This window comes from Erinaceus europaeus, chromosome 23 (genome assembly GCF_950295315.1).
Source record: "Erinaceus europaeus chromosome 23, mEriEur2.1, whole genome shotgun sequence".
Lineage (NCBI taxonomy): Eukaryota > Metazoa > Chordata > Mammalia > Eulipotyphla > Erinaceidae > Erinaceus > Erinaceus europaeus.
The window spans coordinates 12,838,651-12,853,544 of record NC_080184.1 but is presented as its reverse complement, the minus strand read 5'-3'; the positions used below and the strand labels follow the sequence as shown (position 1 = coordinate 12,853,544).

At 59.3% G+C, this 14,894-nt stretch overlaps 1 protein-coding gene across 2 annotated transcripts; it reads left to right on the top strand.

Moving 5' to 3' along the window:
* Positions 1 to 3,585: 3,585 nt before the first annotated feature.
* Positions 3,586 to 14,616, top strand: NACC1 (nucleus accumbens associated 1). 2 transcript variants are annotated; one of them, XM_060181804.1, is made up of 6 exons: positions 3,586 to 3,782; positions 8,233 to 9,234; positions 10,394 to 10,594; positions 10,776 to 10,881; positions 10,951 to 11,048; positions 12,181 to 14,616. In XM_060181804.1, the coding sequence occupies exons 2-6, from the start codon at positions 8,241 to 8,243 to the stop codon at positions 12,459 to 12,461; spliced, it is 1,680 nt and encodes a 559-aa protein (XP_060037787.1). In that variant the 5' UTR covers positions 3,586 to 3,782; positions 8,233 to 8,240; the 3' UTR covers positions 12,462 to 14,616. The 2 variants fall into 2 exon arrangements, with proteins under 2 accessions (XP_060037787.1, XP_060037788.1); XM_060181805.1 differs by having other exon boundaries at positions 3,589 to 3,782; positions 10,421 to 10,594.
* Positions 14,617 to 14,894: the final 278 nt, after the last annotated feature.

Below are 14,894 nucleotides of genomic sequence, written 5' to 3'. Positions count from 1 at the left end.
ACAAGACCAGGAAGCATGCAACCCCCCTCTTAAATCCCTGATCTCCATATACCACAGCTAGTCTCTGGCCATGCTTTATTTATTTATTTACTTACTTTTAAATATTATTTCTTTATTACTGGGTAGAGACAGAGAAACTGAGAGGGCTAAGGGAGACAGATAATAGAGGCAGACTAGCTGCAGTCCTGCTTCACCGCTCCTGAAGCTTTCCGCCTGCAGGTGGGGACCAGTGGCTTAGACCCGGGTCCTTGTGCATTGTAATGTGCACCACTGCCTGGCCCCGTTATTATTATTTTAAATCTGTGATTTAACAGTGGGATGGATACAAGATTGTAAGAGTTCCACCCCACCCCCCCAACGTTGTCTCTCCACTCTCCCACCTTCCAAAAATGGCTCTATTTTTATTTTATTTAATCAATTGATTTACTTTATTATTGTTATTTATTATTTTATTCTTCCATTGCCAGCTTTGTTTATGGTAGTGGTGAGGATTGAACCTGAGACCTCAGCCCCTCAGGCTTGGAAGGAGTGTTTTTTTTCTCATTACTTTAATGCTGGCAACCGACGCCAAACTCTGCATTATTGTTCATGTTGAACTAAAGCATCTTTCCGGCACATGCAGTGCCTGCCGGGGGTTGAACATGGGGCCTTACGCTCACAGGTCTGTCTGTGTTCTGACGGTTCTTGAGAGACTGCGGGGCAGAGCTGGCATAGTGATCTGCAAAACGTTCGTGCCTGAGGCTCCACCATAAGCCAGAGCACGTTTCAAAGTCCTAGGTTCAGTCTCCTGCACCACTATAAGTAAATCCAAGCTGAGCAGGGCTCTAGTAAAAAAAAATAATAAATCAATGAATGAATGAATACATGACTAAAGTAATTCATCAGTTAAAAAAAAAGTTCTCTTATAGAAACACTATGTTATCTGCCCCGCTCACATTTTGTATTTAAAAAGTGAATAAGCAACCCAAAGACACAGGTTCCGTCTCCTGCCCTACCATAAACCAGAGCTGAGCAGTACTGTGGTAACAGACAAAGGAACACACACACACAAACACACACAGACACATACCCCTAGAAATGAAATAAATTTAATGAATCAGGTTCTGTCTGTACCCAGAGTGGATGATGGGTCCCAGGGTCCAAAAACTCATTGGCACCATAGTTACAGTTTCTTTTGTTTCAGAAAAAACAAACAAACAAACAAGCAAACAAAAACCTCTCTTGTTCTGGGCTAGGAGGACAGCATAAATGGTTCTGCAAAAGACGGTCTTCTTTTTTTTTTAATATTTATTTTTTTTGTTGCCTTTGTTGTTTTATTGTTGTAGTTATTACTGTTGTCATCGTTGTTGAATAAGACAGAGACAAATAGAGAGAGGAGGGGAAGACAGAGAGGGGAGAGAAAGATAGACACCTGCAGACCTGCTTCACCGCCTGGGAAGCCACTCCCCTGCAGGTGGGGAGCTGGGGGGCCTGAACCTGGATCCTTCAGCTGGCCCTTGCACTTTGCACCACCTGTGCTTAACCCGCTACGCTATTGCCTGTAGGTTTCTTTCTGTCTCCCCCCTCAGTTTCTCTCGTCTCTAGCCAACAAATAATAGTAAATAATTCAAACAAACAGAATAAGACTCTCCTGCCTGCCGCTCTGAGGTTCCAGGTTCAACCCCCAGCACCACCAGAAGCCAGAGCTGAGCAGGGCTCTGGTCTTTCCCTGTATCTCAGTGATAAAGTAATAATAACGGTCTGGGAGGTGGTGCAGTGGATAAAACATTGGCTTCTCTTCTCAACTGTGAGGTCCCGAGTTCAGAGCAAAGCTGGGATGGAGAGACAGTATAGCATAATGGTTCTACAAAAGACTTTTCATGCCTGAGGGTTGGGTGGTTGGTACCTGATGCATTTAGGACAATGTCCAAGGACCTGTGATGGAGCCCCCAATCCCCACCTGCAGGGGGAAAGTTTTTCGAATGGTGAAGCAGGCAGGGCTGCAGGTGTCTCTCTCTCTCTCACCGCCTTCTATTTCTGGCTGTCTCTATTTATCCAATAAATAAATTAATAAATAAAGCCAGAAATTGAGAGGGGAGGGCGAGATAGGCACCTGCAGTTATTTCTCACCGTGCATAAAGCTTTTCCCCTGCAGGTGAGGATCAGAGGGCTTGAACCCGGGTCCTTGCGCATTGTAACGTGCGCTCAACCAGGCATACCACCACCCAGCCCCCAGAAGAGTCTTTGCAGAACCACTCTGGGGTCTTCCCTGTATTATTATTATTACTTTTTAATTTTAATTATTTTTTAATTTTTTAATTATTATTAATTTTATTGTTATCTCTGGCTACTGGTGGTGCTGGGGATTGAACCTGTGGCCTCAGAGCCTCAGGCTTGAAAGGCTATACAAAACTAGGACACTATCTCTCTCTGTTTATTTTGGTGGGCGATCAAACCCAGGGCCTCATGCAAGCCAAGTAGATGTGCTCTCTCCCCCTCTCTCTCTTTTAATATTTTATTTATCTATTTATTAATGAGATGGAACCAGGTATCATTCTAGTCCTTGTGCTGCCGGGGATTGAACAAGTGGTGAAGCAGGGCTGTGGGTGTCTGTCTCCCCCCCTTTTTTTTTTAATATTTATTTATCCCCTTTTTTTGCATTGTTTTATTGTTGTAGTTATTATTTGTGTCGTCCTTGTTGGATAGGACACAGAGAAATGGAGAGAGGAGGGGAAGACAGAGAGGGGGAGAGAAAGACACCTACAGACCTGCTTCACCTCTGCGGGTGGGGATCCGGGGGCTCGAACCGGGGTCATTGCGCCACCTGCACTTAACCCGCTGTGCTACCGCCCGACTCCCTGTCTCCTTTTTTTTTTTGTTACATTTATTTTAGGTTAACAGGCAGATTCCCACCAGATCTGCATCCTCTCTCCCTTGCTATCACCCCCTTCTCTCTCGATTTCTGTCTCTATCCAATAAATAGATGATTTTTAAAAAAAAATTAGAAGCCTTTTTTTTTTTTAAACTTGTGTTTATTGGATAGAGACAGCCAGAAATTGAGAGGGAAGGGGGAAGACAGGGAGAGAGACAGTGACCCCTGCAGCCCTGCTTCACCACCTGCAAAGCTTTCCTCCTGCAGGGGGGGGGGGGGCGGGGCTCGAACCCGGGTCCTTGACTAATTGTAACCAGGTGCGCCGCCACCTGGCCTCCCACACCCAAAAAAATCAGAAAAAAAAAAAAGGGCGCGGAGGGTAGATAGCATAAATGGTATGCAAACAGACTCTCATTCTCATGCCTGAGGCTCCAAAGTCCCGGGTTCAATCCCCACCACCACCACCACCGTAAACCAGAGCTGAACAGTGCTCTGGTTAAAAAATATAATCATAATTAATAAATAAATAGTAAAAAGAAAAAGAGAGGACGCGGTGGCGGGATTCAGACTCCTTACTCTGGACCACCCAGGGGATCTTAAAAAAAAAAAAAAACTAGGCAACGAGCGGCTCTCTCGGCGCTCGGCTGGCCGCGCCTGCGCGGGGGGCGTGCCGGGGGCGTGACCGGGCGTGCCGGGGGCGTGGCCTCGCCGGCCGGTTGGCAATGCAGGCGCGCTCGGCGCTCGGCTGGGGCGGCCTGGCCCACAATGAATGGCCGCCGCCGCTGCCGCTGCTGCTGAGCCCGAGGCCGCGGAGGCCGCGGAGGCGGAGGCCGAGCCCCCGGCGCAGGGGGGGCGCCCCCCGGGCCCAGGCCCGGCCCCAGCCGCCTCTGCGGAGCCCGCCGGCAGCCCCCGGAGCCCGGCCGCCCGCCAGGTGAGACCCCGGGCCCTGCCCCGGCCTGCGCCGCCCGCCCGGCCCGAGGGGTGCGGGGGGGGGGGACCCCGACGGGGGGTGGTGCGGGGGCCCCCCGACGGCCAGACCCCGACGGCCTCGGGAGGCCGGGACCCCCGCCGGCTGCACCTGCTTCCAACCCCAACCCCAACCCCCCGCACGGCCGGCCGCAGGGATCCGGGGCCCCGCGGAGTTGGGGGACCCGCTCCCGCCGGGGTGGGGGGGTCACGCGGCCGCGGCACCGGAGACCCGAGACCCCCTCGGCCTCCGGGGGGCGTCCAGCCGCGGGAGTCGGGGGCACCTCCCCGATAAACTAGGCGGGGACCCCCGAATTAGGCGGGATCCCCCGATAAACTAGACGGGAACCCCCGCAAAATAAACTAGACGGGGACCGCCAATAAACTAGGCGGGGATCCCCCATAAACTAGGCGAGGACCCCCCCAGTAAACTAGGCAGGGAACCCCCCCAAGAAACTAGACGGGAACCCCCAATAAACTGGGCTGGGACCACCCCCATAAACTAGACGGGAACCCCCAATAAACTGGGCTGGGACCACCCCCATAAACTAGACGGGAACCCCCAATAAACTGGGCTGGGACCACCCCCAAATAAACTAGGCGGGACCCCCCCCAAATAAACTAAGCGGGGAGCCCCCCAGGCTGGACCGGGGTCTGCCAAGCTTCGGGGGTGGGAGGGGGGCTGGACCCCTGACCTCAGCTGACTCCCCCCAGCCCCAGGTTTGCCTCTGGAAGTCGGGGGTCTCAGGGGCCCCCCCAAAAAAAAAAATTTAGAGGCAACTCCCAGCTGGACAGGCCTACCAGCTTCGGGGTGGGGGCTGAGCCCCCTGCCCTTGGCCTCAGCTGACCCCCCCACACACAGCCCCGCCGGCCAGCGGGGGTCCTGGGGTGCCCTGGAGGACCCCCCCCCAGATCTGTGTGCGCGTGTCCCCCACCCTCGGCGGAGGCGAGGCGGGGCGGGGCGGGGCAGGTGCGGGTGGAGGGGCGCGGAAGTTGCAGGAAAGTGAGGAGGCGAGTGGGGGGCGGGGCCTGGACCGGGGGCGCGGCGCCGGAATGGGGGGGCGGGGGGGCTGGCAGGTCCAGTCTGGGCGCCGGGGGGAGGGGCCGGAGGGTCAGGTTACAGGCGGGGGGGGGGGAGCAGCCCCGGAAGTGAGGCAGGGTGGGGGGCGGGGCATCTTGCAAGTTTTATTCTGGGGGGGGCGGCGGGGGTCCACCTTGCCTAAGGGAGGGGCCGCTCAGGTGTGTCTGCCAAAGGAAAAGAAAAAAAAAGTCCGAAAGCAGTTTGGGAAGTTGGGGGGGGTCTTCCCCCCTCCCTCCCTCCCGCCAAGATACGCACATGTGCAAGCCCCCCACCCACCCACCCAGTTTGCAAGCAGACCTGGAAAGTTTTTTGGTGGAGGGAGAGCTGGGGTTTGTTTCCTTGTGCTCTGGTTCTGATCCTTCTCCCCCCACCCCACCCCACCCCAGCCGTGCAGTATAATTACAGCAGGTCACGGCTGGCACCCCTGTTCTCAACTCCGCTGCTTGGCACCCAGAATCTGAAGTCTCTGGGCGCCCGGGAAGTGAGGTCTCTCCTGGGTGGTGGTGGTGGGGGGTCACATGCAGCCGATGGGGGGGTGGGCAGGCCAGGCTGCCCCTTGTGCAGTGGAGGTCGGCAGGTATGGGGGGGACCCCCTTCAGAGGACCCTGAGTGAGTGCGCCGCCCCCCCCCCCCCCCGCGGGGCTCCCAGATCCCCAAGAAAAAGTCCTTTGAAAATAAATAAATAGGGGCCAAGTGGTGGCGCGCCTGGTTGAGCGCACGTGTGACAATACGCCAGGACCCGGGTTCGAGCCCCCCACACACACACACCTGCAGGGGGAAAGCTTCACAAGTGGGTGAAGCAGGGCTGCAGGTGGCTCTCTGTCTCTCTCCCTCTGTCCCTCTCTAGCTGCCCCTTCCTTCAATTTCTATTTCTAGCCAATAAACAAAGATAATTTTTTTTAATTAGAAAAAAAATAAATACATAAGTGAACGTGTTAATTAGTGAGCAAATGGAGAGAGACAGAGAGCGCAGAGAACCTCTCTGGCTCTTACAGTGAGTGCTGAGGGCTCGAACCCGGGACCTCGGGCCCACAGGCCACCTGACCTAGCCACTCAGATTCTCTCGCTGTCTGTTGATTTCACAAGCAAGAGGCCGGAGCCTGGGGGGGGTACTCGCGGGGGGGGGGGGGGGTAGGGGGAGAAGGGCACAGGATCCTGGCGTCTGGTGGGCGGGGTTCATGGGGGGGCTTCCAGGCTGAGAGTTGCAGATGCTGGAGGGGGGGGGGGCGTCCCAGTTAGGAGGAGACAGGACTCAGGGGTGTGGGGTCCTGGGTGCTGTCTGTCTGGCTCTTTCTCTCTCGTTAATGCAAATAAACCTTGAAAGTAATTTCTGCAAGGTCCGCCACCCAGCTCTCCTGCTCGTAGGATGAACGTGTCCGAAGTTCGAGGCCGCCCCCCACCCCATTGGGGGAAGCTTCTGGTCTCTGGAAAATAAAACCAGCCCAGAATCACAACATAAAGGCCCCCACCACTCCCCTCCTGCCCAGCGGGTACTGGGGAGCTCTAGAGGTGGGCAGGAATCAGAGCTGAGCTTCGGGGGGGTTTGCTGGTGACACCCCATTTCCTGGTTCCTATGTGCAGGCCAGCCCCCTGCTCTCCCATCATCCCAGACCCTTTGTGGGGTGCTAGGCCACTCTGAACTGGGGCCCCCTGTGCTTTTTTTCTTTCTCTCTCTTTTTTTTTTTTACCCTGTTTTTGCTCACAATTTCAATCCTGCTGGCAGAAAAACTGGATTGGGCTGATGTGGACCCTGGCACCACATGGGCAGGTGCCATGATGTGGGGGGAAGCTCAGTGGCTGGGTCATCATCTCTCTCTCTCTCTCTCTCTCTCTGAATGAACAATTGGCCCGGGTGGGGGAGGCTGTTGCACCCTCTGAGCCCCTCTGACACCCAGTGGGGACATCCGTTCCTCCCTAAGCCGCTCAGTTCTGTAAGGGGGAAGAATTCAGTGTACGGAAGCTTAACTACTTGGGCCGTTGGCTGTTCCCCAGCTCCGGCCTTTCGCCCGATTCTAATTCCTTCCTGTGGCTCTGGCGGTGGGGGGACTACCCCAATCCCTCCCCACCCCCCACTTCCTGATCAGCCACAAACGGGGTAGAAGATTGTAGGACTTTCCAGCGACCTGAATTCCATCTTTTTTTTTCTTCTCTAATATAGTTATTGACGAGAGTCAGAAATCCAGAGGGAAAGGGGAGAGAGACGCCTGTAGTCTTGTTCTGCCTCTTGGGAAGCTCCCCCCTGCTGATGGGGACCAGGGGCTTGAACCCAGGGCCTTGAACACTGTGATGTGTATGCTTGACCAGGTGCGTCACCGCCTGACCCCGGTCTGTTTTTTTTTTTGTTTGTTTGTTTGTTTGTTTTTTAAGACTTGATTTTCTTGTGGGGTCCGGGAGGTAGCGCTCTCGAGTTCACTCCCCGGCAGCCCACGGACCAGAGTGATGTCTGCTTCTCTCTCTTCCTCTGTCCTCCTGTCTTTCTCATGAATAAACACATAAAGGGGGGGGGTGGCAGTCCGGGAGGTGGCGCAGTGATAAAGCTTTGGCCTCTCAAGCTTGAGGTCCCGAGTTCGATCCCCGGCAGCCAATGTGCCAGAGTGATGCCTGACTCTCCTCCTTTCTCATAAATAAATAAAGTCTTTAAAAAAAAAAAGTGGGGGCGAGGTGGCGCACCTGCTTGAGTGCACAGGTTACAGTGCGCAAGGACTCAGGTTCAAGCCCCCGGTCCCACACCTGCAGGGGGGGAAGCTTCCCGAGCGGTGAAGCAGGGCTGCAGGGGTCTCTCTTGTCTCTCTATCTCCTCCCCTCACTCTGGCTGTCTCTATCCAATAAATAAAGATTTTTTTTAAAGTTGTAAAGATTTGACTTACTCATCGGAGAGAGAGAGAGATGGTCCCAGGCCCTCAAGCCTGAGAGTCCACCGCTCTAACCACCGAGCCATCATTCCTATCCACTCGATTCTCCCTCCATCCTTCGTGTTTTTGCCCAAGATACCAGGGGAATCAGCCCAGCCTCTTAGACACTGAAGCTTCCGAGCTGCCTCCCTCTCTCTCCCGTCCGTGTCTCCACGAGAGAAGCACCCTTTCCTCCGACGCCCCCACCCACCTGGTTTTCTTGGGGTTGGGGGAGAGAGATTTAGGGGAGCAGGTGGGGGTGGGGGAAAGGCTTCCACCCCGGGGCCTCGCCACCACGACCCACACCCCCGGGGAGAAGAAACCTTCCTTCTGGGGGCGTCCCAGGACACACACACCCCGCCCCCGGGGAGGCTCTGGCAGCCGCCGTCTCACCTGTGTCCCTGTGTGTCTCTCTGTCTCTCCGCCTCCCTGCCGGCGTCCAGCCTCCAGCATGGCCCAGATCCTGCAGATGGAGATCCCCAACTTCGGGAACAGCATCCTGGAGTGCCTGAACGAGCAGCGCCTGCAGGGCCTGTACTGCGACGTGTCGGTGGTGGTGAAGGGCCACGCGTTCAAGGCCCACCGCGCCGTGCTGGCGGCCAGCAGCTCCTACTTCCGCGACCTGTTCCACAGCTCCCGGAGCGCCGTGGTGGAGCTGCCGGCCGCCGTGCAGCCTCAGTCCTTCCAGCAGATCCTCAGCTTCTGCTACACCGGCCGCCTGAGCATGAACGTGGGCGACCAGTTCCTGCTCATGTACACCGCCGGCTTCCTGCAGATCCAGGAGATCATGGAGAAGGGCACCGAGTTCTTCCTCAAGGTCAGCTCGCCCAGCTGCGACTCGCAGGGTCTGCACGCCGAGGAGGCGCCGCCCTCCGAGCCCCAGAGCCCCGTGGGCCCGGCCGCCCCCGGGGGGACCCCGGCATCCGGGGCGGGGGCGGCGGCGGCGGCGGCGGGGGGGCCCTGGCCGGGCTGCGGGACCCCGCTGCCCCTGGTGTCGCGGGTGAAGACGGAGCAGGAGTCGGACTCGGTGCAGTGCGCGCCCGTGGCCAAGCGGCTGTGGGACTCGGGGCAGAAGGAGGCGGCCGGGGGCGGCGGGGGCGCCGGCCCCAACGGCAGTCGGAAGATGGCCAAGTTCTCCACGCCCGACGGGGCGGCCCGGCAGCCCCCCCAGGCCCAGCCGGGGGTCCCCAATGCCCCCGCGGCGGCCACGATGGCGGTGGCCGGGCAGCCCGGGGGCGCGGGGGTGGCCGGCCAGGCCGGGGGGCCCGCGGTGGCCGAGAGGACCAGCCCCGGCACGTCGAGCGCCTACACCAGCGACAGCCCCGGCTCCTACCACAACGAGGAGGATGAGGAGGAGGACGCCCCCGACGATGGCGCCGACGAGCAGTACCGGCAGATCTGCAACATGTACACCATGTACAGCATGATGAACGTGGGCCAGCTGGGTGAGTGGGGGCCTCCGGCCCCGCCCACACCGGACCGGCCCCGCCCACCCCCCACCTGACCCAGGCCACACCCACCTGACAAGGCCACGCCCACACTCCCCTCCTGGCACAGGCCACGCCCACACACTCCCCCACCTGACCAAGACACCCATGGGACCCCCTCTGACTTGACCTGGGGCCCCATGGACACCCCATGACTTGACCCAGAGCCGGCCTACACCCCAGATTGGCCCCAGACCCTCTGGGACACCCCCAACCTGACCCAGACACTGGAGGACACCCCTTAATCTGACCAAGGAACCCCCCACACACACCCAGAACCCCCATGGACACCCCTTGACCTGACCCAGACCCCCCATGAATACTCCCCGACCTGACCCAGATCGCTGTGGACACAGCCGACCTGACCCAGGACTCATGGACACCCCCCACCTGACGCAGGCTCCACGGAGATCCCCTGACCAGACCCAGACCCGTATGGAGACCCCCCCCCCGACCTGCCCCAGGCCTCACAGATACCCCGACCTGACCCAGGACTCACAGACACCCCCTGACCGGACCCAGGCTCCACGGAAACCCCCGACCTGCTAAGACCCCCATGGAGACCCCCTGACCTGACCCAGACTCCCACAGGACACATCCCAACCTACCCAAGGACCCACAGACACCTCCAACCTGACCCAGGACCCACAGACACCCCCGACCTGACCCAGATCCCTGTGGACACCCCCCCAAACTGTCCCAGACTCCACGGACAACCCCTGACCGGACATAGACCCCCAAAGACACCCCCAGACCTGACCCAGGACCTGTGGACACCCCCAACCTGACCCAGGACCCACGGACACCCCCCCACCTGACCCAAGACCCCCAGACAGCCACCCCCAACCTGACTCAGACCCCCGCAGACACCCCCCTGACCTGACCCAGGACTCAGGGACACCCTTTACTTGACCCAGGCCTCACAGCCCCCCAGCCCTGCCCCCAGTACCCCCACCTCCCCAGACCACGTCACCACCCTCTGCCTCTGCCCCCAGCCCTGTCCTGAGTCGCCTCTGCCCCCAACCCCCCCCCCACATGATCACACCCACCCCTTGGCTTGGCCCAGTGACCCCCCCCCAGTCTGCCCAGCGTCTCCAGCTCTGCTCGGTCCCCACAGCCAGCCTGACGCCCCCGTCCCCCTCAGCTGAGAAGGTGGAGGCCCTGCCCGAGCCGGCCACCCCCGAGTCCAGGAACCGCATGCGGGCGCGCCAGGACCTGGCCTCCCTCCCCGCCGAGCTCATCAACCAGATCGGCAACCGCTGCCACCCCAAACTCTACGACGAGGGGGAGCCCTCCGAGAAGCTGGAGCTGGTCACAGGTGTGTCTGGGGGGGGGGTCTGAGTGAGGGCGGCCCCGGTGGAACCACAAAAATAGCCCCCCCCACCACCACCCCCTAGCGATGGACAAATGAGGAAGGGAGCTTCCCCTGGCTCTCCACTGCGGTGCCCAGGCTCCGGCCCCCATCCCCTGGGGTCCTCAACGCCCTCGTCCGCCCCCAGGCACCAACGTGTACATCACTCGGGCGCAGCTCATGAACTGTCATGTGAGCGCGGGCACACGGCACAAGGTCCTGCTACGCCGTCTCCTGGCCTCCTTCTTCGACCGGTAAGGCCCGGCTGTGGGGTGGAGGTCTGAGGCGGCGGAGGGGCCGCCACTGACCCTCTCACCCCCCAGGAACACGCTGGCCAACAGCTGTGGTACCGGCATTCGCTCCTCCACGAATGACCCCCGGCGCAAACCCCTAGACAGCCGCGTCCTGCACGCCGTCAAGTGTGAGTATCCAGCGCCGCGCCAGAGGCCCTGCGGCACCGGGGGGAGTTCCCAGGCCAGCAGCCCCAGATCACTCATGGGAATGGCCTGGTTCAGCCGAGGAGAGATCTCTGTGGGGAGGAGAGTAGGGCAGGCTTTGGGGCAAGAGCGGGGGTTGGTTCTGGGTGGGGCTGGGTCACCTAGGAGGAATTCTCCTGGTTCCTTTTTCATTAATTTATTTTTCTAACAGAGATGTGGAAAGGGGAGATAGGGAGAGACACTTAACAGCCTTGCTTCACCATGAAGCTTCCCCCACCCACCCACAGGTGGGGAGCCGGGACTTGAACCCGGGTCCTTGTGTGTGCATTCAGTCAATTAAGCCTCCCTCTGGCACAGGGGATAATAGACCTCGGGCTGGAGAGTCCAGCACGTTTATCTCCTGCACCCCCTGCTAGACAACTGTGGATCTTTTATTTATTTGTTTTATTATTACTTTTAAGATCGTCCTTTTTTTTTTTGCCTCCAGGCTTGTGGCTGAGCCTGGGTGCCTACAAGACGAATCCACTGCTCCTGGAGGCCATTTTTCCCATTTTTGTTGCCCTTGTTATTTTGTTATTGTTGTCATCGTTGTTGGCTAGGACAGAGAGAAATGGAGAGAGGAGGGGAAGACAGAGGGGGAGAGAAAGACAGACACCTGCAGACCTGCTTCGCCACTCGAAAAGCTTCCCCCTCCCCCCTCCCCACAGGTGGGAGCGAGGGGCTTGAACTCGGGTCCTTGTGCACTGTAACATGTGTTGTAACATGTGTGCTCAACCAGGTGCACCACCCAGCCTCCCCCCCCCCTTTTTTTTTTCTTATTTTCTTTGCCAAGAGCCGTAGGGCAGCATAAAATGAAGTTCTGGTGTCTCTCTCTGTCTCTCGTTAAGACGATCGGACAGATAAGTCTGTGAATGGGAGAAGGGAGACAGGGAGATAATCGCCTAGCTCAGCAGAACCCACAAGGACCCGGGTTCAAGCCCCCAGCCGCCCCCAGCCACATGGGAGCAAGCCTCCTTGCGCGCGTGCTGGAGCTGAGCCCTGGCGTCCCCCCAGCTGTCGGGGTGCTCCCTCGGCCCTGACATCCCGGCCCCCCGCCCACCCCACCCTCCCCCGCAGACTACTGCCAGAACTTCGCCCCCAACTTCAAGGAGAGCGAGATGAACGCCATCGCCGCCGACATGTGCACCAACGCGCGCCGCGTGGTCCGTAAGAGCTGGCTGCCCAAGGTGAAGGTGCTGGTGCCCGAGGGCGAGGCCTACGCCGGCTTCCTGGGCGAGGGCTGCAAGGTGGAGGCGGCCGAGCTCATGGGCATGGAGCACGCCTTCGACCACGAGGCCGCCGCTGCCCACGACGGGACCCACGACGGCGAGCCGGGGCCCTCTGACGGCCTGCCGTGAGCCCCCCCAGACACACGCGCGGGCGCGCGCGCGCACACACACACACGCACCCACACCCCCACCCCGGGGCGCTGCATGTCGCCGCCCTCTGCCTTCAGCCCCCCTCCCCCCGGGGCCCCCCAAAGGCCGAGCGGGCGGGAAGGGGGGCCCCCCAGGCAGCCCGTGCTTCCAGTTTTTTCAAAAGCGCCTTCCAGCCTCTGACTCCCCCCACACACACACATACACACACACACACACACCACACCCCACTCACTCCAGTGGGGGGGGTGTTGGGGGTCCAGGGGGACTGGGGAAACTGAGGCTGGGGTGAGGGGAGGGGTGTGCGAGTGAGCGAGAGTGTGCTCAGAGGCCGCAGGGCTGGGGGGGGGCCGAGCCGTGCTCCCCCCCACTTCCCCACTCCAGCCCCCTCCTGTACAGAATTTTTAAGACATTTTTTTAGTGAATGAAATACGTATAAGATTTCCTTTTATTTTTCAAACCAGAAGCGGGGAGGGGGGATTTCCCTCCCTTCCTTCAGTTCCCCCTGCCCCCACCCACCCCCTCCAGAATGTATGGGGGGGGGCACTGGGAAGGCGGCTTGTGAGGGCCGGGGCAAGCTGACTGTTTCGTGTGTGTGTGTCTCTGTGTGTGTGCGTGTGTGTGTGTGTGTGTGTGTGCTCGGTGGTGGTGGAGGAGAGGCAGGAGGTCCCCTGGGTCTCAGAGGGGAGACCCCCCCCCCTCGCCCACCCTCTCGTGTCCCAGCCGCAGGCACCCCCACTGGGGCCTGGCTTTTGACAGCGTGTTTCAAACCATTCCTTTCTGTCCTTGTTCGGCACAAGGATGTTGTTTTTTGTTTTCTCTCTCTGGTTTTCTTTCTTCCTTTCTTTCTTTCTTTCTTTCTTTCTTTCTTTCTTTCTTTCTTTCTTTCTTTCTTTCTTTCTTTCTTTCTTTCTTTCTTTTCCTCATGAGCCGCGGCCACTGTTTGATTTGCACAGACAAGCAGGCCCCAGGCTGGAGTTTCCCCCAGCAGCCCTGGGTCACCCATGCGGTGCCAGGGCCAGGAACCACGGGGAAGGTCGTTACAACTTGGATTTTATTTTTGTACGGAACGCTTTCGCGTCGCGTGTGAAGCTGAGGGGTTTTTGTTTGTTTTTCTGTTTGTTTGTTTCCTTTGCACCCCCCCCATGCCCTCTCCCACCCCACCCCCGAAAAGGAAAAAACCCCAGCACACCCGTTGCCATTTCTTCCCCAGTTTGGCCTCTGCTCTCACCTCCTGCCCCTGGTCCCCACTGTGGTGGTGGGGGGTCACCTCGCCCCCGCCTGGACCCTCCATGGGGTGGGGGGGTTCCCCGTTGTCTGCTGGGGGCAGGCAGTGGGGCGAGGGGGTGTCTCTGGTCCGGCTGGGGCCCAGCGGCCCCCCACAAGTGTGTATGGTGGGGGGTGGGAGGTGGACACCCCCAGCTAAAGCACAAGCACCTTAGTTTCAGCCCCTCCTCCCCCCCCCCCCGGCCTCTGACCCCGACCCCCAGCATCAATCCCAAAGCACAAAATCCTGGACACTTGGCGAGTTTGGGGGTTGAGGTGGGGGGGCAGCACCCCGAAACCTGGCCCTTGGTGATGATGTGGGGGCGCCCCCCGCGGCCCCCTCCTGACATCAGGGACCCCCCCCTCAGCAGGTCCCCCAGCTTCCCGGGACCGTGTGCCTGGGTCTGGTGGGGAGGTCTCGGTGGGGAGCAGGGCCAGTGGGGAGCAGGGCCGGGCCAGGGAGTGTGGGGGCTGGAATTTCTCCACCAGGAGAGCCAAAGACAGGTTCGTGCCTTACCTAGGAGCCACCCCTGCACCCCTGAACCCCGACCTCCACCCGGCCTGGAGCTGCATGTCACCCTCCCTCCCACCCTGTTCCCCCCCCATCTTTTGGGCAGCCAGGGAGAAGCCACAAATCAGATAACTGAAGAGACTGTAGGTGGGGCCCCCCATCCTCTGGCTGCCCCTCACCCCCTTTCCATGCAAGGACAGGCGGTCCCCGTGAAGTGCCAAGGCCGCCCCCCCATCCCGTCCCCCAGCTCCCCTACCCCCCTGGTTGCACACAACTACTGTACGGAAAACGGGGGCGCGGGGCGAGTCAATGTGAACTCGGGCAGCTCGACTGCCGCCAATAAAAGAGGAGCCTTTGTAACCCGCCGCCCCGGCTGCTTCCTGGGGGTGTGGGGTGGGGGTGTGGCCGGGTGGATGGCACCCCCAGGCTCGCGGATCTGGAAGAACTCCACCCAGGAGGACACCTGCTTTGCCGGGGGTTTCAGACCCCGGCACCAATGAGAGCGCCCCTGACCACTGGGGGGAGAGCTTTGGCAGGGAGGCCATGGGACTCTGGTGTCTGGCATTTGGGTGTGGGGGGGAAGGCCTCCCCTGTGTCTGGGGGCTGTGGCGATCCCAGTGCTGCAGTTTTTTGGGTTT